The following is a 25,552-nucleotide window of genomic DNA, read 5'->3' on the forward strand; positions in this document are numbered from 1 at the left end:
AATGATTCTTTTAATTTCATTTGGTTCTGTTGTGATGTGGTCCTTCTCGTTTCTTATTCGGGTTATTTGTTTCCTTTCCTGTATTTCTTTAGTCAGTCTAGCCAATGGTTTATCAATTTTGTTAATTTTTTCAAAGAACCAGCTTTTGGCTTTGTTAATTCTTTCAATTGTTTTTCTGTTCTCTAATTCATTTAGTTCAGCTCTAATTTTTATTATTTGTTTTCTTCTGGAGCCTGATGGATTCTTTTGTTGCTCAATTTCTATTTGTTCAAGTTGTAGGGATAGTTCTCTGATTTTGGCTCTTTCTTCTTTTTGTATGTGTGCATTTATCGATATACATTGGCCTCTGAGCACTGCTTTTGCTGTGTCCCAGAGGTTTTGATAGGAAGTATTTTCATTCTCGTTGCTTTCTATGAATTTCCTTATTCCCTCCTTGATGTCTTCTATAACCCAGTCTTTTTTCAGGAGGGTATTGTTCATTTTCCAAGTATTTGATTTCTTTTCCCTAGTTTTTCTGTTATTGATCTCTATTTTTATTGCCTTGTGGTCTGAGAAGATGCTTTGTAATATTTCGATGTTTTGGACTCTGCAAAGGTTTGTTTTATGACCTAATATGTGGTCTATTCTAGAGAATGTTCCATGTGCGCTAGAAAAAAAAGTATAATTTGCAGCAGTTGGGTGGAGAGTTCTGTATAAGTCAATGAGGTCAAGTTGGTTGATTGTTGTAATTAGATCTTCCGTGTCTCTATTGAGCTTCTTACTGGATGTCCTGTCCTTCTCCGAAAGTGGTGTGTTGAAGTCTCCTACTATAATTGTGGAGGTATCTATCTCACTTTTCAATTCTGTTAAAATTTGATTTATGTATCTTGCAGGCCTTTCATTGGGTGCATATATATTTAATATGGTTATGTTTTCCTGATCAATTGTCCCTTTTATCATTATATAGTGTCCTTTATCGTTTGTGGTGGATTTAAGTCTAAAGTCTATTTTGTCTGAAATTAATATTGCTACTCCTCTTCTTTTTTGCTTATTGTTTGCTTGATATACTTTTTTCCATCCTTTGAGTTTTAGTTTGTTTGTGTCTCTAAGTCTAAGGTGCGTCTCTTGTAGGCAGCATATAGATGGATCGTGTTTCTTTATCCAGTCTGTGACTCTCTGTCTCTTTATTGGTGCATTTAGTCCATTTACATTCAGCGTAATTATAGATAAATAAGTTTTTAGTGCTGTCATTTTGATGCCTTTTTATGTGTGTTGTTGACACTTTCATTTTTCCACATACTTTTTTGTGCTGAGGCGTTTTTCTTAGTAAATTGTGAGATCCTCATTTTCATAGTGTTTGACTTTATGTTAGTTGAGTCGTTACGTTTTTCTTGGCTTTTATCTTGAGTTATAGAGTTGTTATACCTTTTTGTGGTTACCTTATTATTTACCCCTATTTTTCTAAGTAAAACCTAACTTGTATTGTTCTATATCGTCTTGTATCACTCTCTGTATGGCAGTTCAATGCCTCCTGTATTTAGTCCCTCTTTTTGATTATTGTGATCTTTTACCTATTGACTTCCATGATTCCCTGTTATGTGTATTTTTTTTTAATTAATCTTAATTTGTTTGTTTTTGTGATTTCCCTATTTGAGTTGATATCAGGACGTTCTGTTTTGTGACCTTGTGTTGTGCTGATATCTGATATTATTGGTTCTCTGACCAAACAATATCCTTTAGTATTTCTTGTAGCTTTGGTTTGGTTTTTGTAAATTCTCTAAACTTGTGTTTGTCTGTAAATATCTTAATTTCGCCTTCATATTTCAGAGAGAGTTTTGCTGGATATATGATCCTTGGTTGGCAGTTTTTCGCCTTCAGTGTTCTGTATATGTCGTCCCATTCCCTTCTTGCCTGCATGGTTTCTGCTGAGTCGTCTCAACTTATTCTTATTGATTCTCCCTTGAAGGAGACCTTTCTTTTCTCCCTGGCTGCTTTTAAAATTTTCTGTTTATCTTTGGTTTTGGTGAGTTTGATGACAATATGTCTTGGTGTTTTTCTTTTTGGATCAATCTTAAATGGGGTTCGATGAGCATCTTGGATAGATATCCTTTCGTCTTTCATGATGTCAGGGAAGTTTTCTGTCAGGAGTTCTTCAACTATTTTCTCTGTGTTTTCTGTCTCCCCTCCCTGTTCTGGGACTGCAGTCACCCGCAGGTTATCCTTCTTGATAGAGTCCCACATAATTCTTAGGGTTTCTTCATTTTTTTTAATTCTTTTATCTGATTTTTTTTCAGCTATGTTGGTGTTGATTCCCTGGTCTTCCAGATGTCCCAGTCTGCATTGTAATTGCTCGAGTCTGCTCCTCTGACTTCCTATTGCGTTGTCTAATTCTGTAATTTTATTGTTAATCTTCTGGATTTCTACATGTTGTCTCTCTGTGGATTCTTGCAACTTATTAATTTTTCCACTATGTTCTTGAATAATTTTTTTGAGTTCTTCAACAGTTTTATCAGTGTATTCCTTGGCTTTTTCTGCAGTTATCCTAATTTCATTTGTGATATCTTTAAGCATTCTGTAAATTAGTTTTTTATATTCTGTATCTGATAATTCCAGGATTGTGTCTTCATTTGGGAAAGATTTTGATTCTTTTGTTTGGGGGATTGGAGAAGCTGTCATGGTCTGTTTCTTTAAGTGGTTTGATATGGATTGTTGTCTCCGAGCCATCACTGGGAAACTAGTTTTTCCAGAAAATCCGCTAAAAAAAAAATGCAGTCAGATCCCTATCAGAGTTCTCCCTCTGGCTCAGGCTATTCGGATGTTAATGAAGCCGCCTGGGGAGGGTGGGGGAGGGAACAGAGAGATAGGAGAGTAGCACCTCAGAATATAGCCAGAGTTGCTTGTCTTGCTTGGAATGACTATTATATCTGAGATTCCCGTGGGCGCGTCGCCTATGTGTGCTGGCTGTGTGGAGATTGCCCCCGGGGGGTCTGGCCCGCTGGAGTCACGGTCAGATCCTCCGCTTCCAGCCCTACACCCAGCGTCAAGGCTCCCCTACTGGGACGGTGCACTCTCGACTCCAAAATCAGTGGCTGCTTCTCGGGGACTTCTCGTCCCTCCAGCCGTGTGGCCGTGCCGCCCTCGCGAACCAGTTGGGCCGCCTCCCGGGGTTAGTTCAGATGGGTGGAGCAGCTCCCCGTGCTTGTGCCGTGACCGAGTGTCCCGGCTGGGACGCTGTTCTCCCCGTTCCAATACCAGTCGCTGCCTCCCGGGGACTTCTCCTACCGGCTGCGTCCCATGCCGCCCGCGCGACCCGGCTGGGCCCCTTCCCGGGGTTAGTTCAGGGGGGTGGAGCAGCTCTCCGTGTTTATGCCGTACCTGCGTCCAGTCCAAATCCCGGCGGGACGGTTCTCCGGCTGGGACGGTTCTCCAGCTGGGACGCTGCTCTTCCTGACTGGTACGCTGGCTCCAGGCTCTGGAAACAATCACTGCTTCCCCGTATTAGTTCGTTCTCCATCTCTAAATCTGTGTTTGTTGTTCAGGGTTCATAGATTGTTATGTATGTGATCGATTCGCTTGTTTTTCCGTGTCTTTGTTGTAAGAGGGATCCGAGGTAGCGTCTGCCTAGTCCGCCATCTTGGCTCCCAACCCCTAAAATCACTTTTGATGAATAGACCTTTACCTTTATATTTTATGGTTTCCAAATTTTAGGAAGCAAAACTAGTTTATGCTTAAAATTGTTAAGTATGATTTAAAATGTTCTTCCATGTCTTCTATGAGCTTTCATGAACAATGTGAAAATTAGGAGTTAAGAAATACTTGTATTTTCTAGTTTCATGTAGATTAAAATAGCTGTTCATCAACACAGCAGTATGATTGTACAGACTACATAATGCCTGGCTTTACTAAAATTTCTGGAGTGAGAAGGCCATTTGAATTATGCAACTGTATTTTTTTTTCCATTTTATTTAACAGATTGGCTTAGATACAATGACTTATTGGTATCTTCTGATATTTGTAACTGGTACAGCTGAACTTTTAAAAGATAACTGATAGGGTGCTTTCTGCTCAACTTAAAATGCTGTCACTATGTGATAGAGTTATTTAAAATGTATAAAATGAATCAAACCTTCATATTGAGAAAGAACTTAGTCAAGAAGTTATAGTAATTCAAAATAAGAGTACTGTGCTTGTATCAAACTCATTTCTGTTAAATTATTAGTTTAAAATTTGTTTAGTAAGCCTCTTCAATGCCATCTCAAAGATCAGTTGTGATGATAGGCTCAGATTTGACCTTGAGCAAAAGGCACCATTAGTGAAATTCCTTTAATATTAATTACACTGACTGTACCCCGTGGCTTTTTTTTTTTTTTTTGGTGGGGGGAGGGTGGTAAAGGAAGGTAGAGATGGTTCATATATATCTCATACTTATTTTTATCTTCCTCCCAGGAGGGAAGTTTTGTAACTAGCTTGCTGAAGCTAGAACCCTGGGAAACATAAATGTTTAAGAAGTGAATTGGGAGAAAAAGGGCCCACAGAGAAGAATAGTCAGTGAAGTATAAGGGAAGCCAGGAAAGTGTGGTGTCATGAAAGCCAAAGGAGTAAGTTTAAATAAAAAGGAGATTCAGCAGAGAGGTCTGTGCTAGGCACTCATATTGTTATGCTCAGTAATTAAGCAATTGTTGGGTGAAGAGGAAAAGATCAACACAGAAAGTCTGAGTAACCAAAATGTTCTCTCTACTAAGTGACAAAACTGGTAAGTTTTCTTTTTATTTTAATGGAGTGAAAAGTTAGCTTCTCTTTTTAGCAGCAGGAAGAAAAGGAGGGAAAGACAGCTTTGATATTTGTTTTCAGACGTCCAGAGAACACCTGTGGTTATCTGGTACAGGCATCCTAAGTGTCCTGACTTTGCAGCTTAGACGCATTTCTCAGCCCTTCGTCTTATACATGCCCTCTCTCTCTCCCTCATGCCTGCTTAAATTTAGCAAAAGTCTGTTGGTCATGAATGAGATTTGAGAATTCAGAATTCCCTGTGAGGTAATGGAGTCACGTATAGGCAACTCTCTTTAAAATTTCTCAAGAAAGAGAAGAAAAAAGGACTCTAATTGGAGGTGAAAGGTATGGTCAAGGAATTTGTCATCATTATGAAAAGGAGACACATGGGCATGGTTAGCCACTGATGGAAACAATCCAGTTGGAGGTGAAGGATTCCCTGCCTCCTTTGTCATGAGACCAAAAGAACTGGATGGTGCCCTGCTTATCATTACCGCACGTTTTGATCAAAGATTCTATAGAAGTGTCTTATCGGAAGGAGAAGAATGCAGAACAGAATTTAAAATTCTCACGGACTCCAGACTTTTTGGAGCCATGGAGGCTGAAACTATTGCCCTGAGATAAACTTTAAACCTTAAACCAAAAATATCCCCTGAAATTGGTTTAACCGGTAACAGACGTCTGCCTTGAGCATTATGCTCTTTATGAATCAGAATCAACTCTACAGCGATGGGTTTTTTTTTTTTTTTTTTTGGTTTATGCGGGATCAAATTGACAACAGCAACTTGAATGATTAGATAGGAACCTTAGAGGGCAGTGAGTTTATGTTAACGGGGGAGGAATAACTCAGAAAAGGAAGGTGAGAATGGTTGCACAACTTGAAGAATATAATCAATGTCACTGAATTGTGTATGTAGAAACAGCTGAATTGGTATATGTTTTGCTATGCATAGTCTCAACAACAACAAAATAAATAAAATTAAAAAAAAAAAGAAAGCGAAAGATTCTCCACAGATTATTTGCTGGGTGAAAGTGGGGGATACATAACTTTTCCGTGGACAAATTAGGCTGTTAACAACAGAACACACCGTTCAGTCTCAACTTCACCAATAGTGGGGCCATGATGGGACAACGGTTAAGTGCGCAGCTACTCACCAAGATGTCAGCAGTTCAAACCCATCAGTGGCTCCATGGGAGAAAAGACATGGAGATCTGCTGCTGTAAAGATTACAGCCTAGGAAACACTATGGGGCAGTTTTACTCTGTCATATGGGGTTGTAGTGGGTCGGAATTGACTCGATGGCACACATCAACAACATCAACGATAGTGGAGTAACCAAATATTAGGTTCATTCTGATGTACTACAATATGAAGTCCATAGGCTCCACCACCCAGCCACTGCCGTCGAGTCAATTCCGACTCATAGCGACCCTATAGGACAGAGTAGAACTGCCCCATAGAGTTTCCAAGGAGCGCCTGGCAGATTCGAACTGCTGACCTTTTGGTTAGCAGCTGCAAGTATTCTTGCCAAACATGTTGAACTGGAATATAATCCAGGCTATAGATATAACTTCCTTCAAGTTTACAGGTAGTATAGGGCATACAGAAACAAGATAAACAGTACCATAAGGAAGTAAGCAGAATGTGGGACATTCTGTAGGACTAGTGGCTCAGTCTCTCTGCTAAGTTGATATCATAGGGAAAAAAAGAAAGCAGGAGGTGAGCAGTCCTCACTGGGGAAATTTAAGAGACATAGCTAAATGCAATATATAGTCGGATGTAAAAGAAAATTGGCAAAACAATTGGGGAAATTTCAAATAGACTGGGTATTAAGTATTAAAGAATTATCATTAATTTTGGTAGGTACAATAACATTAGGGTTTGGTAAAAAAGTGACATGATATTTTTAGAGATGTATACTGAAGTCAGCAAAAAAGCAGAAGACGACCCTCAATGAGATGGATTGACACAGTGGCTGCAACAATGGGCTCAAACATAGCAACGATTGTGAGGATGGCGCAGGACCGGGCAGTGTTTCATTCTGTGGCATGTAGGGTTGCTATGAGTAGGAACGGGCTTGATGGCACCTAACAACAACAACATACTGAAATATTTAGGGGTAAAATGTCTTAATTCTGTAGTTGGCTTTAAAATATTTTAGCAAGAAAAAAAGATGAAGTAAATATGGAAAAATATTAATGGTAAACCTACGTGGTGGGTGTTACGGGTTTCGTTATCCTAATCGCTACTTTTCTGTTTACTTGGTTGTTTACTAAGCAACTTTAAGTTCCAGTAATAACTATCTTATTTGAGTTTCAGAAGGTCCAAAAAGGAGAATTTATATGTCTGTATTTCTTTTTACATTTTTGTCGTGCTTTAAGTGAAAGTTTACAAATCAAGTCAGTCTCTCATACAAAAATTTATAGACACCTTGCTATATACTCCTAGTTGCTCTCCCTCTAATGAGACAGTCTGCTCCTTCCCTCCACTCTCTCTTTTCATGACCATTCCGCCAGCTTCTGACCCCGTTTGTCCTCTCATCTTCCCTCCAGACAGGAGCTGCCAGCATAGTCTGAAGTGTCTACTTGATCCAAGAAGCTCACTCTTTACCAATATCATTTTCTGTTCCATTGTGCAGTCCAATCCCTGTTTGAAGAGTTGGCTTTGGGAATCGTTCCTGTCTTGGTCTAACAGAAGGTCTGGGGGCCATGACCACCGGGGTCCTTCTAGTCTCAGTCAGACCATTAAGTCCGGTCTTTTTACAAGAATTTGGCGTCTGCATCCCACTACTCTCCTCCTCCCTCAGAGGTTCTCTGTTGTGTTCCCTGTCAGGGCAGCCATCGGTTTTAGCCAGGCACCATCTAGTTCTTCTGGTCTCAGGCTGATGTAGTCTCTGGTTTATGTGTCCCTTTCTCTCTAGAGCTCGTAATTACCTTGTGTCCTTCATTCTCCTTTGGTCCAGGTGAGTTGAGTCCAATTGATGCATCTTAGATGGCGGCTTGCTAGCATTTAAGACCCCAGACGCCACTCTCCAGGGTGGGATGCAGAATGTTTTCTTAATAGATTTTATTATGCCATTTGACTTAGATGTCCCCTGAAACCATGGTCCCCAAACCCCCTGTATGTCAGTATTTTTTTAAGTAGATTGATACATAAATGGAGAATTTAATCTTTATTTCTCTCTTTTTTAACAGTTGCTGTCATGTGTTAATTCCGAGATAACAAATGTAAAGGATGAGTGAACTGGAGCAGTTGAGGCAAGAAGCAGAAGAGTGGTGAAATCAGATCCAGGTACGAGCTAACTGTTTGTTTTGAACTTTTAGCAATTCTTTTTAGTATCTGCAGTTACATGGTAAGGATCAGCATGAATCCAATCCCCAAAATGTGGAAATTGATCCGGTCCTCACATTTCCACTTCTCCATCCTCATTGCCAGCTGCCCTGTGATGCGATCTCTCTTTGACTGTAGCCACCCGGAGCTCACAAGTTAGAGGGACACGGTCCTTCAGGTAGCCCAGTAGGCAGACACCATTTGCAAGTTTGTGGAGTCCATATAACACCCCAATTTTCTGACCTGCTGGCCACAAATTCGGTGCTGGTTTCCTACTTCCCCTTCAGGATGTCAGCCACAAGCTCGTGAGACCATAAGACACCCTTACTTTCTGACCTGCTGGCTCCTACTGTACCGTTGGGTTCGATAGTTCACTGGAAAGACTCACAGAATTTGTGAAGAATATTTTTATACCATACTTATGACTACAGATTTATTATAGCCAAAAAGGGTACAAATGAAGAGATGCATAGGCCCTGGGAGGGTTCCCAACTCGAAGCTTCCCTGTCCCAAGGGATGCGCTGCCCCCTGAGAGCAGATGTTCTCATCAACCAGGAAGCTCTCCGGGCCTTCATGTCCTGGGCTTTTATCAGCCATCCCTGCATGATAGGCTAAATCATGCCTCCTAAAGCTAGTAGATGTCAGCCTCCTAGGTGAGTCTTTGGTGCTCTGGCCAGCCCTCATTCTCACATGTGGCCAGGAAGTCCCAAACCAAGGCACCGACCGCAATTACTTCAAAGGTTATTTCTCTGGAGCCAAGGGCAAAGACCACCTTACTTGGGGCATAACTAGGTCCTTCACCCTATAGCAATGTACAAAGTTGCTCATTACTTTACCAGTCTATGTATATTAAATAATTTATGAGGCTGGAAATAAACTCTTCAAATTTTGTCCCTAACAATTATTTTTGTAAACTAATGACTTCTGCATCCCTGAGAAGTTAATATTATGTATGTCTCTGTGTGTGTGTGTATATATATATATAATATAATATTTATTGGGGCCCTCGGGGCACAGTGGTTTAAGCATTTGGCTGCTAACCAAAGGCCAGCAGTTCGAATCCATCAGCTGCTCCTTGGAAATCCTGTGGGGCAGTTATGCTCTGTCCTGTAGGGTCTCTATGAGTCAAAATCTATTCGACAGCAATGAGTTTATTATATTTATACTTAATATTATATATAAATACATTATAAAATTAAATATTTTATATATATATATACACATACACACATGCTTGCTGAAAAACAAATATAATTCCCTTCATATTCACACAACTGGAATTGTAGTTTGATTTTTGGTTCAATATAATGAAGCAGATACTATCACATTATAATATACTAGATTATTCTAAAAAATTAACAGTTGCTGTTGAGTCGACTCCCACTCTTGGCAACCCCATGTATGTCCGAGAAGAACTGTGCTCTATAGGATTTTCAGTGGCTGATATTTCAGAAGTAGACAACCAGACCTTTCTTCAAAGGCACCTCTGGATAGACTAGAACCTTCAACCTTTTGGTTAGCAACTGGGTGTGTTAACTGTACCACCTAGGGCACTCCAAAATAACATTAAGATTGCAGAAAAATATTAAAAATTATTAGTGGTACTTTTGGTTTTAAGGTGGTAAAGACATGTCTAATAAATCTTCCTCTTGCAAATCAACTCAAAGCAATAAGGATCATGAGATAAAAACACAAGCTCTACCCTCAATAGAGCTAAAATACTTACAGAGCTTCAAACCATAACAGGATGTGGAAGCACCGCCAAATGCAGTGATGCTCCAGGAGGGAAGACTCTGGAGAAGACCCTGCAGGTGTAAATCTCAGACAAAGTAGGTCGCAGCTCCTGAGGGACACCACCACCCATCGCTTGTTTGGAACAGTGGAAACAGATCCTTCCTGGACTTTGTTGGCACTGAGGAACATCAGTGAAGGCAGAACTGAGGACAAAAGGATAAAAACATGTCATCTTTCAGGAAGCTTCTCTTGGTGAGCAGGGCAGAGAAGAGAGACTTGTGCGAAGCCTAGAAGCTGCTATTTCTTCTGTCTTGGGAAAAGTAAAGGCTGAAACAACTTAAAAATATAAGTGAAGAACTTCAACACAAAGCTGGGAGAAGCCCTGATAACTTGCAACACTGCTGTGGCCCTCCCCATTATGAACCTTTTGCAAATAGCTATTTCAGAAGACTTCATGTGATTTACAAGTCAGGAAGAATCAAAAAGGAACAAGCATAACATCTATGCAAAGATTTTACGAGAAAAGAGCAGGAAAACAAGGGAAAGATGAAGAATACTTTCCAGAAAAATGTTGATATTAAGAAGATAGAAATCATAACCAGACTTGCTGCCATGAATTCAAGGAGATTTATGATTTAAGGAAAGGAGACATGGTGGCACAGTGGTTAAGTGCTCAGATGCTAACTGGTAGGTTGGTAGTTCGAACACACCAGCTGCTCCGTGGGAGACAAGACCTAGCAATCTGCTCCCGTAAGGATTACAACCTAGGAAACCCTATGGGGCAGTTCTCTGTCCTGTAGGGTTGCTATGAGTCAGAATCAACTTGACGGCACACAACAACAACAACGATTTAGATACAAATTAGAACTCTGAGGTGTCTGAACAAAGCTGCCAAAACAAAGGAGGGATTTATTTTGCCTGGAATGATCGGAGATGGCTGTGTGGGCTAATCTGTGTGTTCGATGTTACTGCCACCAGCAGAACGATTGCTCCACCACCTTTGCTTCCTTGTGCTGCTTGCTCCACGTGCTGATTGGCTAAGCATATGGTCACATACCCATCTCATTTAGGCCTCATGGCAACCCTGTGAGGCAGGTGGTATTATTTTATTTTACAGCTGAGGAACAGAACAACTAGTAAACCAGTTGATGTAGGATCCAGACCAGGTTGTTTTGATCCCGAAGCCTTGCTCTGTCACCAGCGCCGCACTGCTTTCTGGACTTGTTTACCAGCATCCTTTCCTACAGCCCGTCCTGTAGCCTTCCTGGTCTTGCCGTTGCCTGCCCTTGCCCACCTTCTGCCTTTTTTCACATTGTTCCCTTTGCCTGGAATCATACTCCATCTGCCCCATTTTTACTCCTTGGAACCCTCTCCATCAAGTACCAGTTTTCCTCCAGAAAAACCTCTTCAGACAGAACTACTCACTTGGATTTGCTGTTTCTGCTGTTGGAAGGCAGCATGGCATGGTGCCTGGGCTCCACCTTTTAATTACTTTGTAGCTGTGAGCAAATTTCTTAACCTTTTTGAGTCTCAGTATCTTTATTGCAAAAGGAAAATACCATTGCACATTTTATATGTTTGTGGACAGGATGAAATGAAATAACAGTGAAGGACTTAGTCCAGCACCAGTAAGTGGCAGTTCCTTGTTTGTACAGCACTTCGTCCTTCTGTGACCAGGAGTACCACAGCCTGCCTTGTGTTCCAGTTGCTTCTTCGCATTTGCTTCCACCACTTGTACTTGGATGGAAAGTCCGTGTCTCAGTGGTCTTCCTCTCTCACCAGCATCCCAGCACAATGTCCTGTGCTTCCTCCCATGATTTCAAAGACCATGTACTTTTCTTCTCTGGTTAATCAGGTTATACTATATTTAAGGTCCCTTTCTTCCTTCTTTCCGTTATTTCTTCCTTCCTTCCGAAGTGTATGGTGTAAACACAGGGTATAATATAAATGTATGCTCTTTGATGCACATACGATACATTTAAAGTAAAAAAAACACAAAGAGAAAATATAGATTTTGGTTTTTTTTTTAATTTCTTTTGTGACCATTAACTCTTTGATTTGGAATGAGAGATATGTCACAGTTCTTATCTTTTACACAAAGATGTTAGTATCAGATCTTGTATTTTATGTTGTAGCAGATAGTATGGAATTCAGCCGTTAGTTGGGAATAATTCTTTTATATCCAGTTTTATAATGGATCATAGTGCTCATAAAAGTAAGTTCTTCTCGATGTGAGTAGAAACTTTCATAATAAAATTTGCCAGTGAATGCTGCAAAGATATTTGTAGAATTCTTGTATTCAGCATGATGTTTAATTTTCAGTACCGATTTGTACTGTAGTTCAGTAATTTGCATCTACAGTTCTTTATTGCACTATTAATATTAATATGCTGTCTAGGTGGTACAAATAGTCAATGTGCTTGGCTTCTAACTGAAAGGTTGGGGGTTTGAGTCCACCCAGAGGTGCCTCAAAAGAAAGGCCTGGTGATCTACTTCTGAAAAACCAGCTATTGAAATCTCTGTGGAGCACAGTTCTACTCTGACACACGAAGGGGTTGCCATGAGTGGGAGTTAACTTGACAGCATCTGGTTTGGTGTTTTTTCTTTTTAATCATAGTATTTAAAATAGTGCCTGGCACATAGTAAGTGAGCAGCAGATTTTTGTCAAATGACTAAATCAAGAATGATGACTTGAACAATGTTAGTTCATTTTCCTAAAGCTTGAGGTCAGAGAACCTTTTTTTTTTTTTTAGAGATTAGTCTTCAATTCCAGCAGTTTGGGAGCATGGTACAGCCATGACTGTCATTCCTGAAGATTCTTTTCATTTAGGGAAGGGAGCACAATTATTTCTTGCCAGAGGAGGTTTTAAAACCCACAATTTGGCTGAGAATGAGAATCAAATCAAATGTTTGTGCAACTGCTTGTGAACACCCGAAAAGATCAAGCCTGTGATCCAGTCTTTGCTGCAAGCTGAGGCAGGCATTTTTCCCTTGGCTGGCTGAAACAAGTTCCTTTAGGACATTTATTCAACAAATATTGTGTGCCTTCTGTTTGCTCAGAAGTATGCTTAGGTACTGTAGGGAGAAATAAAATCGAAGAGGATACCCACCTAAACTTTGAGAAAAAAAAATTGAAACCCTAGTGGCATAGTGGATAAGTGCTATGACTGTTAAACAAAAAGTCAGCACTTTGAATCCACCAGGCGCTCCTTGGAAACCATACGGGGCAGTTCTACTCTGTCCTGTAGGGTGACTATGAGTCAGAATCAACTCAATGGCAATCGGTTTTTAAAGTCTAGCAGGAAGAATTAATTATACTGCTGATTTTTCTGTGTATAGAATCTTCTAAATTTGTTACTTTCTGGTAAATTTGGTTTAAAACATTTTATTTCTTACCAAGTATGTTTTTGCTTACCTTGTTTTATTATATTCATTTCTATCCCACTATCTTCCTTTTGATAATTCCCTTTAGTTTGTATTTTTTTTTCCTTTTTCCATTTGAGGTCTTTTAGGAAGTCTATCCTAAAATGTTTAGGTACAAATACTTGCATACAGGTAGGGAGCTTGCTATTAATATAAAAATATAGATGTCACTCAGTATAAATTGTTGCCTGTTATATAAAAATGATTTTCCTGAGATAATCGTATCTTATTTTTATAAGTAAAATGTTTTGTTTTAATAGCATTTTAAAGAAGTGGTTTTCCTTTTTAAAATATTTCTGAAATAACCTGGAATATACTATAAATACCTTCCCTATATCTCAACTTTTAGGTGGCAGAACAAATAAAAGGGAATTCAGAATTCTTGTTTTGTGCTGAAGCTTGATATCAAATATAACTCTGAATACAATGGGCTTACTAAGCCCCCCCCCCCCGGCTCATTTTATTCAAGGGATGCAATTAAAATTAAAAAAAAAATTATAAACAAAAAATATATTTACACAATAGAATTGAGAGCCCAGAAGTAACCTGTATACCGGTAGTTCAGCTTTCCACAAGGGTCCCAGGATCATTCACTGGGGGAAAGCATAGGCGCTTCATCACGTGGTGCTGGAACAATTGAATAAATGTGGACTCCTGCCTCATGTCGTATATAAAAATTACCTAAAATGTATCAAAGACCTAAATGTAAGAACTAAACTATAAAATCCTTAGAAGTAAACTTAGGTGTACATCTTCATGACCTTTGAGTAGGCACTGGTTAAATTTGACATCAAAAGTACAAGAACAAAAGAAAAAAATAGGTGAATTTAACTTCCTCAAAATTAAAAGCTTGTACATCAAAGGGCACTAACAAGAAAGTGAAAAGACAGCCTCTGTCAAATGGAAGGAAATATTTGCAAATCATATATCCAGTAAGGGTCTGGTATCCAGATATAAAGAACTCTTAGAGCTCAACAATAAAAAAGACAAACTTGCTAAAAAATGGGCAAAGGATTTATATAGACATTTCTCCAAGGAGGAAACACAAATGGCCAGTAAGAACATGAAAGTATGCTCAACATCCTTAGTCATTAAAAAACCCAAACCAAACCCGATGCCGTCAAGTCATTTCCGACTCATAGCGACCCTAAAGGACAGAGTAGAGCTGCCCCATAGAGTTTCCAAGGAGCGCCTGGTGGATTCAAACTGCCGACCTTTTGGTTAGCAGCAGTAGCTCTTAACCACTACGCCACCAGGGTTTCCTCTTTAGTCAGTAGGGAAATGCAAATCAAAACCACATTGAGATACACTTCATACCTACTACCTACCAGTACCATGGAGTCTGTTCCCACTCAGGGAGACCCCACGTGTGTCAGAGTAGAACTGTGTTCCAGAGGGTTTTCAGTGGTTGCTTTTTCAGAAGTAGATCACCAGGCTTTTCTTCCAAGGTACCTCTGGGTGGACTCAAACCTCCAACCTTTCAGTTAGCAGACCAGAATGTTAACTGCACCACCCAGGGACTCCATCAAATAGTTCAGCCACTGTGAAAAACAGCTTGGCAGTTTCTGAAAACGTTTAAAGTTTCCTTGCTGTTGTTGTTGTTAGGTGTCATCGAGTCAGTTCCATTTGATAGATTCGATACTGCAGAAGTTGGTAAAAATCTTCAGTTTCTTCATCTTTGGCCTTAATGGTTGGTGTGTAAGTTTGAATAATAGTTGTATTAACTGGTCTTCCTTGTAGGTGTATGGGTATTATCCTATCACTGACAGCATTGAACTTCAGGATAAATCTTGAAATGTTCTTTTTGACGATGAATGCAACCCCATTCCTCTTCAATTTGTCATTTCCAGCATAGTAGACCATATGATTGATTCAAAATGGCCAATACCAGTCCATTTCAGCTCACTAATGCCTAGGGTATCGATCTTTATGTGTCCCATTTCATTTTTGACGACTTCAATTTTCCTAGATTCTTATTTCGCACATTCCACATTCCGATTATTAATGGATGTTTGTAGCTGTTTCTTCTCTTTTGGAGTCATGCCATATCAGCAATTGAAGGTCCTGAAGGCTTTACTCCATCCACATCATTAAGGTCAACTCTCCTTTGAGGAGGCAGCTCTTCCCCAGTTGTATTTTGAGTGCCTTCCAACCTAGTGGCTCATCTTCCTGCACTGTATCAATGTACTACAAGTTTCTTTACGACTCACTAATTCTAGTCCTAGATATATTACTCAAGAGAATTAAAAACATGTTCACTCAAAACTTGTACAGGAAGGTTCGTAACATCATTTTTCAAAATAGACAGAAAGTGAAACTAACAAAATATTCATCAGCAGACTAATGGATAAACAAAATGTATATTTTTCAGACGTGGAATATTATTCATACGTAAAAATGGATGAAACTCAAAAATATTATGCTAAGTGAAAGAAGTTAGTCACAGAAGGTCACATACTATATGACTCTACTGACGTGAAAGGTCCAGAACAGGTAAATTTATAGCAGAAAGTAGGTTGGTGATTGCCAGCAAACGGGGAGGAGAAAGATAGGAGGCATGAGGTTTCTTTTCAGGGTTATGGAAATATTCTGGAATTAGATGGTGGTGATTACAACAATATTGTGAGTATATTAACCACTGAGTTATTCACTTTAAAATGGTTAAAATGAGGAATATTATATGTGTTATCTCAATAAAAACTTTTTTAACAATAAAGATTATGTGGTACAGTGAAAAAAGTATATATGCAAATTTTTTAAAAATAATACAGCATTATTTTTAATCATATCAAGAGGCTCCCACATCTAAACATGTTGTAACCATCTTTCTTCAGAATTCCAGGAAAGCGTGTAATGATGCTACGCTTGTTCAGGTAAAGTATTTTTTTTTTTCTCTTTTAGTAATTCACATGAAGTAGCTTGACACTGAATGCAAATGGCATTCAGGTTCTTTTTATTAGTACTTAATACTGTATGAAAACGGAGCCCTGGTGGCACAGTGGTTAAGAGCTCGGCTGCTAACCAAAAGGTCAGCAGTTCCAGTCTACCAGCTGCTCCTTGGAAACCCTATGGGGCAGTTCTACTCTGTCCTATAGGGTCACTATGAGTCAGAATCGACTCAACGGCAGTGAATTTTTTTATTTGAAAATACTTTATTTGTCAAATGTACAGTACAAGGGCTTCTTGAAGCATACTATTAAAGGTTCTGCAGACAAGTAAGTCCTATAAAAATATATAGATTCATGTAAATATAGCATATGCCCCTTTGTAAGTAGTTTCTGATGTGTGTATGTGTGTGTGTACGTGTGCCCTAAGTAAACATTTGTTTTTCTTACAGAAACTCTTAGGAGAGTTTGATTGGTTTAATTAATATTATTTTTTAAGGAAACATTTTATGTGCTGTACATATGTAAAACTAGCTTTCTGTTACCAAACCAAAAAAGGAAACTCATTGCCATTGAGTCGATTCTGACTCCCAGCAACCCTGTAGGACAGAGTAGAAGTGCCCCATAGGGTTTGCAAGACTGTAATCTTTATGACACTAGACTGCCACATTTTTCTCCCTTGGAGCACCTCATGGGTTCGAATTGTCAACCGTTCATTTAGCATGTGAGCGCTTTACCACTGTGCTACTTGGGCTCCTGACTTTTTTGTAGACAATTAAAATTATAAATATTTTACTTTTTGAGCTTCTATTCTATTATTAAATTTTTATTTGTGGTTAGTATTTTACTAAAGTTTACAGAAATGTCTTTTTTTTTTTTTTAAATAGTCTGTAGAACATATTCTCATCTCTAGTGGCAAATAGGATCATTTAATCATGCTTTATTTTTTTGAGCAACATGTTGATCCCATAACAACTCTGAAATTATATTAAATTATCTTCATAATTTAATAAAACATAAGATTGTTTTATGTCTACTTTTTTCCTCTACTAATTGTTTCTAGGTTTAAGTTCTTTTCTGAACCATGGCTAAGGTAAAGAATAACATTTTTATTGCTTTCTAAAAGATCACATCAAACATGGACTCCATGGGTCAAATACAAATGCGAACAAGACGTTCGCTGAGGGGTCACCTAGCTAAAATTTATGCTATGCACTGCGGATATGATTCAAGGTTTGTACATGTTGTTTTCAAACTATCAACAGAATTATTTTTGCTAAGAATCATCATTTGCATTTTATTTGTTTAAAAACAAACTCTGTATGAAATGTTTGCAGAAAGTGTATCCATTATGAACACTTTGCTTTCACTAAAAATATTCACTGACATCTTAAAAGTTTAAAAACCTTTAATATGGAAAGTAAATGTGCCTGAAAAATCTCCATCATTCATACAGTGGAATGTTATTCAGCCTTACAGAGAACTGCAGTCCTGATGCATGCTATGCATGGGTGAACCTTGAAAACGTGATGCTGTAATAAGTCAGGCACCAAGCTCTTATGGGGGAGTATGTAAATTAAATAACTGACAGCTGACGTAAAGCTAAGCCAAATGCTTTGTTCTTTATCTTAGAGAAGTTTAAGATCAAAATAATTTACACATTGATATAGCAAACTTTTAACGCAAAATACCAAAACCAAAAAAAACCAAACCCATTGCTGTGGAGTCGATTCCAGCTCCTAGCTACGCTACAGGACAGAGTAGAACTGCCGCATAGGGCTTCCAAGGAGCAGCTGGTGGATTCAAACTGCCGGCCTTTTGGTTAGCAGCCGTAGCTCTTAACCACTGCACCACCAGGGCTCCAAGTATGATTACTTGAAAAAAATGTTAGTGGTTCTTGATTTCCTTAAACATTTTTTAAGAGTTAAATCTTCATAGGTAAACAAGTATCACCAAGGAACCTACTGCACTTAGTCTTCCTCCTCATTCTGATGATCAGCCCTTGACCCAAGGCTGTGCCGTCCTCACGTGCAGGTCAGAGCAGGTGCACGCAGTGCTTTTCAGCCTTACTTTAGTGCGAGAAAAAGGAGCCTTGGTGGTGCAGTGGTTAACGCTCTCAGCAGCTAACCAAAAGTTTGGTGGTTTGAACCAATCAGCCACCCGTGGAATAAAGGTGTGGCAGTCTGCTTCTGTAAAGAGTTACAGCCTTGGAAACCCTATGGGGGCAGTTCTTCTCAGTCCTGTAGGGTTGCTTTTGAGTCATAATCGACTCAAGGGCAGTGGATTAGTTCAGTGGGTAGTACAAGAGGCTCCAAGCCTTTTCAGTGATTTAAGAGCGACATGTGCAGGAAGTGAAGGTGATTGTGATGAAGAATTTGTCTGCAATATAGTAGGGGTTGGTTCAATAGTTCAGAGTAAGGGCAAATTAAGGTGATTGTGATGAAGAATTTGTCTGGAATATAGTAGGGGTTGGTTCAATAGTTCAGAGCTAACGTTAAAGGGCAAATACGAATTGTCTGTAAGTCTGACCTTCGTAAAGTGAGGACTTACTGTACTAATTATTTAGCTGACTCCATACTCCTTAGGTAGCTGTGAGTTGAAATCAACTTGACAGCAACTTTTTTTTTTTTTTTAATATTCCTTAGCATGGCAAACAAGCCTTTCTACAATCTGAGTCTCACCTGCTTTTCTAAATTTATTTTTCCTGTTTCTCACAAACTGTATACAACTGGAATATTCATAGTTCCTGAAACACTTTCACTGTGTTTTTCTGCCTTTTGTCATTGATCATACTTTACCCTTCTCTTAGAATATAGACTTTTCTTTAGCTCCCAAAATTGTGCTTTTCGAGACACATTCCCTTTTACGAGGCTTTACTTGATTAACTCAACTAGCACTGCTTTCTTTTTCACTGTCCTATAGGCTTTTTTTTTTTTTTATACCACTCCTCTGACATGTTTCACTTACTTGAATTATTATGATTAAGTTAAATGTCTTCTCTCCACCACTGAGGTAGGTCTCAAGGGCAGAAGTATGGCCTGTGTTGTACCTATAATGCTTTCAAAGGCTCTCAATTAATGTTTTTAGATTGAGTAAAATAAGACTGTTTGGCTTGTGTATACTCCTTCGTCTGTTAAATTTCAGTAAGTCAATAAATACTAAACCAGTCAGCTGGTATCTACCAGAATCTTGAATGAGAACTAAAATGTTGCCACCATGAAAAAGTTGAATTATCACCAGAGATGTTTTTAGTCCATTGCTAAGTCTTATTTTATGTTAAAAACTTTTGGCATGCAGTATTTTTTTTTAAAGTTGGGAGAATATTTTTGGTATCAAGTTATTAACTAGAAAAATGGTAATTTTTCTTTTCTGAATTGTTCTATATTGATGCAGTGTGTAACTAATTTAAATTACTTTTTTTTCCCTAAGTATTGAATTATTTTTGTGTTTGTTCTTCTAGGCTACTAGTCAGTGCTTCCCAAGATGGAAAATTAATTATTTGGGATAGCTATACAACAAATAAGGTAGAATTTTATGATCATTCTTTTAAATGACCTTGTATTGGGTTTGCCATCCACTGATTCTTTCCTTTATTCTACTTCAGACTTTAATTTCTTTCTGGGAGAAATTGATCCCATTTATTCTAATCTAGATCCTCTCTTTAGGCTTAAACCCATTGCTGTTGAGTCAATTCCAACTCATAGCGACCCTATAGGACAGAGTAGAACTGCCCCACAGAGTTTCCAAGGAGCGCCTGGCGGATTCAAACTGCCGACCCTTTCGTTAACAGCCATAGCACTTAACCACTACACCACCAGGGTTTCCACTTTAGGCTTAGTGCTTGCTTTCTATTCCCAAGGACAACTACAAGAATATTACTCAGTGTGTTTTACCTGAGTCTCCTGTTTCATATTTGAATATTAGAAAGAACGATACACCATTTTTATATGTAAATTTTTTTTTTTTTTCAAATCTCATTCCTAATACGACAATGACCCTGAATTTTTTATTTCTGGTTGTGGGCAAGCCAAATGGCTAGTTTAAACCTTTTTTTGGTCCACTCAGATATTGATTTGAAATTCTGGACTGCTTAGAAGGTATGGTAAATTGGAGGTACATTAGAATTTGTTTAGATTTCTAGGTGGTGAAAGATTATGGATCCTGATATGACCACCGGAAGGATCCCTGGCTTGAAGTTGTTGAGTGGTAGTGAAAAAGTTTCAGAAGTACTTGCACACGTCAGATACCTTTAGGTTCTGTATGCACTTATATCACTGTTTTTGTGAAACATTTGAAAATACTATTCCGAGAAATAAGCAATAGCTTCAGCCTGATGGAAATTTTAAAGCTAGTCAAGACAATTATTGTAACAGAACAGTTTTTTTATGTCGTTGTTGTTAGGTGCCATTGAGTCAGTTCCAATAAATAGCGACCCTATGCACAACAGAACAAAACACTGCCCCCGGTCCTGCGCCATCCTCACAATTGTTGCGATGCTTGAACCCATTGTTGCAGCCACTGCCAGCTGTTTCTTCTCATTTTGAGTTGTGCCACATCAGCAAATGAAGGTCCCAAAAGCTTGACTCCATCCACGTCATTAAGGTCGACTCTACGTTGAGGAGGCAGCTCTTCCCAAGTCGTCTTTTGAGTGCCTTCCAACCTGGGGGGCTCATCTTCCAGCATTATATCAGACAATGTTCCACTGCTATTTGTAAGGTTTTCACTGGCTAATTCTTTTCAGAAGTAGACTAAGTAGACTACTGGGTCCTTCTTCCTAGCCTGTCTTAGTCCGGAAGCCCATCTGAAACCTGTCCACCATGGGTGACCCTGCTGGTATCTGAATACTAGTGGCATAGCTCACAGCATTACAGCAACACATGAGTCCCCACAGTATGACAAACTGGCTGATGCTTTTTTATGTTAATCAGCATTAAACCTGTATCTTGTTCCTAAAACAAAATAATTTTTTCTGTGGTTTAAAAATGTCATTTTAGATTAAATGAGAACGCAGTAGTAATTAAATAATGTGTTGATTTCCCATATAGACAATTTGTCCTTGCTGTTCACTAACAGGTTATATTTTGCTACCTGACCTGTACTTGATTGGTGTTGCATAACAAGGCACCAGACAGGGACGTGACTAGATCAGTGGAAAACTGTTGCCTTTGTTGGAATGGGATTGCAGCATGTGCCCTGTTAAGAGAAGGATGTGGTGGCATCTCTTTTAATTGTTCAGAAAATTCCTTTTTTGAGCACTGCGGCACAAAGAATTTTGTTAAAATCTTTAACATATAACACTTGATTTTTCAAATGGCTGTATTAGCATTACAACATATTTGTGTCTTTGCTTCTATTACAAGATTGATTTCTGAAGAGAGTACTTTTTTGTTCTTTTGCAGCTTTTATCTCTATTTCCACTTTTCCTTTTTTTTTTTTTTGAATATTGTGTTTTAGGTAAAAGTTTGCATAGCAAAGTAAGGGTTCCCATTTAACAGTTTTTGTACAAATTGTTCCATGCCATTGGTTAGTTTTTGCAGTGTGTCAGTGTTCTCATTATTTCCATTCTGACTGTTCTGTTTCCATTTATCTAGCTTCCCTGCCCCTCCTTGACTTTTCGTCTTTGCTTTTGAGTAAATGTTGACCACTTGGTCTCGTATAGTTGATTGTTTAATGGATCACATTCCTCAGAGGTGATATTTTTTATTTTATAAGCTAATGTATTATTTGGCTGAAGGGAGATATCAGGAGTGGCTTCATTCCAAGTTAAAACAGTATCTTAAGGCAATAGTCTTGGGGGTTCCTCTAGTCTATATCAGTCCCGTAAGACTGGTCTTTTTGAGGAATTTGAGGTTTTTTCGGCATTTTTCTCCCATTACATCCAAGACCTTCAATTGTGTTCTTGGTCAGAATGGTTGGTAGTGATAACTGGGCACCATCTAGTACTTTTGGTCTCAGGCTAGAAGAGGCAGTGGGCAGTTAGTCCTGTGATCTAGTTTCTTCATTGAGTCTTTGGTTTCTTTCATTCTCTTTTGCTCCAGATGGGAAGAGACCAATAGTTGTATCTTAGATGGCTGCTTGCAAGCTTGAAAAGAACACTTTTTAAATTCAAATGATTTGATGGTATGGAAAAAAAATAGGCATTTTAATGTGGATTAGTATTTTATTTTTCATTGTTCACGTTCTCAAACCATAGCCATCTTTATTTTATTTGGTATATCCTTCATAGCAGGATTTAATTTTTAGTGTATTTGCTTCTGTGCCAATAGGTTTGAAAACCTGGTGATTGTTTTCCTAATCTTTATTTAGTAATAGTCTTTGTGCATGGCATTTGTTCTGCAGATGCATGCGATTCCTCTGAGGTCCTCGTGGGTGATGACCTGTGCCTATGCTCCCTCTGGTAATTATGTTGCTTGTGGAGGATTGGACAATATCTGCTCCATATACAACTTAAAAACCAGAGAGGGAAATGTGAGAGTGAGCTGAGAGTTACCAGGTCACTCAGGTGAGCTCCACTAATGTTATCCTTTCCTTAGATTCCCTTCTTAGAATAAGCTGGTCAAGGAGAACAAGTTACAAATTGTTCTCAGCTGGCTAAGGGGTGGGTATTGAGTGAGAGAGTAGAAATTACTGTGCATCAGGGAAGCAGTGATGACTTTTAATCATGCAAGTGGTAATCATAATTTTATTTTTCTTTCAAAAATAGCTGGACTATTTTTATAAAAATGTTAAATTTACTGCAAAGAATTCAAACAATAATGAAAAATGCAAGAAGAAAGCAAATATATTTTTTCATATTTTCTTTTGCTATATAATTAAGAGATTTTGGCATCTGTACTCAATCACAAAATTGAAAATATGTTTTAAGAATATATTTATGGCTTGGAAACACTGAATTTCTGTTATGGGTGATGGAAAAAATTGGAAACAGTGGTGATGGTTGTACAACATGATGAACGTATTTGATGTCACTGAATTGTACACTTAAAAAGTGTTGAAATGGCAAATGTTTTATATATATTTTTACCACAATAAAAAAGAATGTATTCATGAAGTATTTATCATTATGTGATAGTGTGTTGTGTGATTTGCAGTGCGTGCACCATAGTCCAGCAGTACAGTGCTTGCTCAGCAGTGCTAGTTTATTGTTGCTCTGGTTTCTGCCCTTCTGGGCTTCGGCAGTGCTACTTGACCATGCTTCCACACATCTCTGGAATGACCTTTTCCTGCCCTTTCCATATGTTGAAACGATGATGAATGCTGAGCTTTCAGAAGCCACATCTTTCATGAAGCCTTCCCCGCTGCTGCTGTCCTAATTTCTCATAACACTTTCTTACGTATTTCTCCAAGGTGCTTAACACAGTCTGCTGTAGACCATAGTTGTTTGTGTAGAGGAGCATATCTCCCTCCTGGGGAATTGTCAAGGCACCCTGGTGGCGTAGTGGTTAAGTGCTTGGCTGCTAACTGAAATGTTAGCAATTTGAACCCACCCAGTGGCTCCACGGGAGAAAAGACGTGGCGACCAGCTCCCATGAAGTTTACAGCCTATGAAACCCTATGAGGCAGCTCTACTCTGTCCTATAGGGTCACTGTGAGTCAAAATTGACTCAGTGGCAACTAATGATAACAACAGGTAATTGTCTTAGGTGGCAGTGAATTACTCAACTTAATAACTTTCAGAGTACCCAGCACAATGTCATTGGCCCAATAAGTGTCTAAGATGGGTTTGTTGGATAAAGTGTAGTTGCAGACAGCTTACAGTTTGAAGTAATTAAAAGTAGCACTATAGCTTATACTGACAGAACAGCTGGTGGATAGGTATTATATTTTTAAAAATACATCTCACTATTTTATACTTTAATTGAGTTATTCAATCAGTGATATCCTAAAATTTGCTGTTCTCTGCACTGTAGGCTACTTGTCCTGCTGCCATTTTTTAGATGACAGCCAAATTGTAACAAGTTCAGGAGATACAGCTTGGTAAGTTTGTTTCAGAAGAACATTGACTTGGGGGTTAGGTGTGGCACTAGGAACTAACATAAGAGATAATAGCCATTAAGTGTGTGTTTATCCATTTTTAATTATAGTGCTTTATGGGACATCGAAACCGCCCAGCAGACCACCACATTCCCTGGTCATTCTGGAGATGTGATGAGTCTCTCTCTAAGTCCTGATATGAGAACTTTTGTTTCTGGTGCCTGTGATGCCTCCTCCAGACTCTGGGATATTCGAGATGGGATGTGTTGACAGTCCTTCACTGGACATGTGTCAGACATTAATGCTGTCAGTGTAAGTGAAGAGCTTCCTCAGAGAAGCTGATTGTGCGTTTAGAGCGTTGAGCCGCATAGCATGATTTTTAAAGCAAGTTGCTTTCAAGGATTCTGATAAACAATGTGCTCTTATAACACGAACCCCCACGTAATAAACGTTCTAGTCAGGGAAACAGGTTTTTATTTGCAAGCGAACAATAAGTTTTATTTCCAAGATTAGAGTGATAGATCGATCAGCTTGAACAAACAAGCAGGCCATGGATGTACGCAGCAGTGTACGTATTCAGTTGAGAAAAAAGCCCCATATCTCTGGGGCCAGAGGGAACAACCCAAAGAGAGAACAATCAGGAAGGAAAAGGCAGCTCTTCGGTATAGAGTATAAAGTTGGAAATCTTTCTTACCCCAAAGTCTGTTGTTACACTGCCTTACATGATCTTTGTATATGTCTATGGAATAAATGTTTGCTGATTTTCTTTCTAGCTTTTTCCAAACGGATATGCCTTTGCCACTGGCTCTGATGACACCACTTGCCGGCTCTTTGACCTTCGTGCAGACCAAGAGTTATTATTATATTCTTTCATGACAATATTATCTGTGGAATCACTTCTGTAGCTTTCTCAAAAAGTGGGCGCCTCCTGTTAGCTGGTTATGATGACTTCAATTGTAATGTATGGTACACGCTAAAAGGAGATCGTGCAGGTTAGTAAATAAGTACACATTAGGTTCATTTTCTTACAGTTTTGTCAGGAAACGTGAAGAGGTTTCCATCTTGCGGTATTCCAGGGCCTCCATGCACGTGCTGGAGATGTGGAAAATGGCAGCCAAGCGGTTCTCGGTCACCTTGTTGTTGTCATCCTTTGAGGGCAGCTATGGTCCATAAACTAACATTTATACTTCCGTTTCCCAAAGAGTAACGTCTAGCTCTGTATTTACTTGTTTGGTAATTTTTGGCATATAGTTTAGTAAATATGATTCAGTATTTTTTTTTTTAAATCACTCTTTTCTAGCCTGATAGGAAACCTTTCTGCTGCTGTGAATCATCTTTCGGAGCAGACCTTGTATGAGATAGGACCTAGAAGACTTTGAGTTCTCTGCTGCAGGTTCCAAAGTACTACAGAGCACGTCAGGCCATACTGGGGACTGTCACTGATAAAAACTTAATG

The 25,552-nt window shown here is 38.9% G+C and overlaps 1 protein-coding gene across 1 annotated transcript in view; it reads left to right on the plus strand.

The window, feature by feature from the left end:
• Positions 1–25,552, plus strand: part of GNB4 (G protein subunit beta 4) — a 65,450-nt gene that overhangs the window by 29,195 nt on the left and 10,703 nt on the right. Inside the window, 9 exon segments of the mRNA XM_049882067.1 lie at positions 7,945–8,041; positions 16,072–16,110; positions 17,249–17,355; positions 19,583–19,646; positions 22,462–22,624; positions 24,033–24,099; positions 24,207–24,408; positions 24,870–24,965; positions 24,968–25,088. Coding sequence (XP_049738024.1) covers positions 7,985–8,041; positions 16,072–16,110; positions 17,249–17,355; positions 19,583–19,646; positions 22,462–22,624; positions 24,033–24,099; positions 24,207–24,408; positions 24,870–24,965; positions 24,968–25,088 — 916 coding nt within the window. The 5' untranslated portion in view covers positions 7,945–7,984.

This window comes from Elephas maximus, chromosome 1 (genome assembly GCF_024166365.1).
Source record: "Elephas maximus indicus isolate mEleMax1 chromosome 1, mEleMax1 primary haplotype, whole genome shotgun sequence".
Lineage (NCBI taxonomy): Eukaryota > Metazoa > Chordata > Mammalia > Proboscidea > Elephantidae > Elephas > Elephas maximus.